Below are 1,064 nucleotides of genomic sequence, written 5' to 3'. Positions count from 1 at the left end.
TTTCAGTTTTCCATAATATTATGTGATACATGGGATCCTCCCCTTCCGGACTCTACCCACTCACTCAGTCACTCACTCACCAAAAAAGCAAACAGCAAACATCTTACACTTCTTATTGAGTATTAATGTTTTCCTGTTACTTTATATATATTTTTTTTTCTCTTCACTTTCGTGTCACGATTTCAACACCGTTGCTTGTGCCAATACGTGCAACGCCGGCCCGCACGTACTGCAGTGCTGTCTGTCGGTCCCGCACCCCACCGCTTGCCTTCACGCGGGCTGAATTGCCGGCGACGGCGAGCATCACGTCCACGTCCGCCGGCCTGGCGCCGCCCGCGGGGTGAAATCCGGTGGAGGTCTTCACAAAGTCCGCCCCCGCGGCGATGGCGACGATGGCCGCGTCGATGAGACAACCCGCCGGCAGCGCGGCCGACTCCATGATGACTTTCAGCACCACCGGCGGCGGGCAGGCGGCGCGGACGGCGCGGAGATCCCGCAGAATATACCGCCAGTCGCCGTCCAGCGCGGCCCCAATGTTCAACACCACATCGACATCCGCCGCCCCGTCCGCCACCGCCGCCGCCGCCTCCGCGACTTTCACAGCCGTCGTGTTGGCGCCAAGCGGGAAGCCGCACGTCGAGCCAACCTTCACGCCGCTGCCGGAGAGATCATCCACGCAGAGCTTCACGCGGGTGCCATTCACACACACACAGTGCAGGTGGTGTTGGCGGGCCTCATCACAGAGGTGGAGAATGGCCTCACGCGTTGACTCTGCCTTTAGGAGGGTGTGATCAATATAATCCGAGAGATCCACCTCGGCATCATTGGCAGGCAACGATAGGGGTTTACGCCAAGAACCATCTGACACGTGAAGGTGTGGGAACTTGGATTCCAAGTCAGGTATCTGAAGCTCCTTGGAAAGGAAACGAACACGCTCGAGAATTTGCGCGTTTAACTTACCTGTATAACCAGGAAGCTCTGTCATGTGGAGATCAGTCATGATTGTTCAAGGATGGGGGAAAGTATGTGTTATCCGTTTTTCTTGGAAATATCAGTTGGAAAAT

At 56.0% G+C, this 1,064-nt stretch overlaps 1 protein-coding gene across 1 annotated transcript; it reads right to left on the bottom strand.

Annotated features, from left to right (window-relative positions):
* Nucleotides 1-163: 163 nt before the first annotated feature.
* Nucleotides 164-1,000, bottom strand: TM35_000362030 (deoxyribose-phosphate aldolase; the record flags this gene model as incomplete). The annotated part of the gene is made up of 1 exon (XM_029029388.1): nucleotides 164-1,000. The coding sequence occupies one exon, from the start codon at nucleotides 998-1,000 to the stop codon at nucleotides 164-166; it is 837 nt and encodes a 278-aa protein (XP_028879409.1).
* Nucleotides 1,001-1,064: the final 64 nt, after the last annotated feature.

The sequence above is a fragment of the Trypanosoma theileri genome (genome assembly GCF_002087225.1).
Source record: "Trypanosoma theileri isolate Edinburgh chromosome Unknown TM35_Tth_36_V1, whole genome shotgun sequence".
Lineage (NCBI taxonomy): Eukaryota > Euglenozoa > Kinetoplastea > Trypanosomatida > Trypanosomatidae > Trypanosoma > Trypanosoma theileri.
The sequence above is the reverse complement of the archived record's forward strand: the minus strand, read 5'-3'. Positions and strand labels throughout refer to the sequence as shown.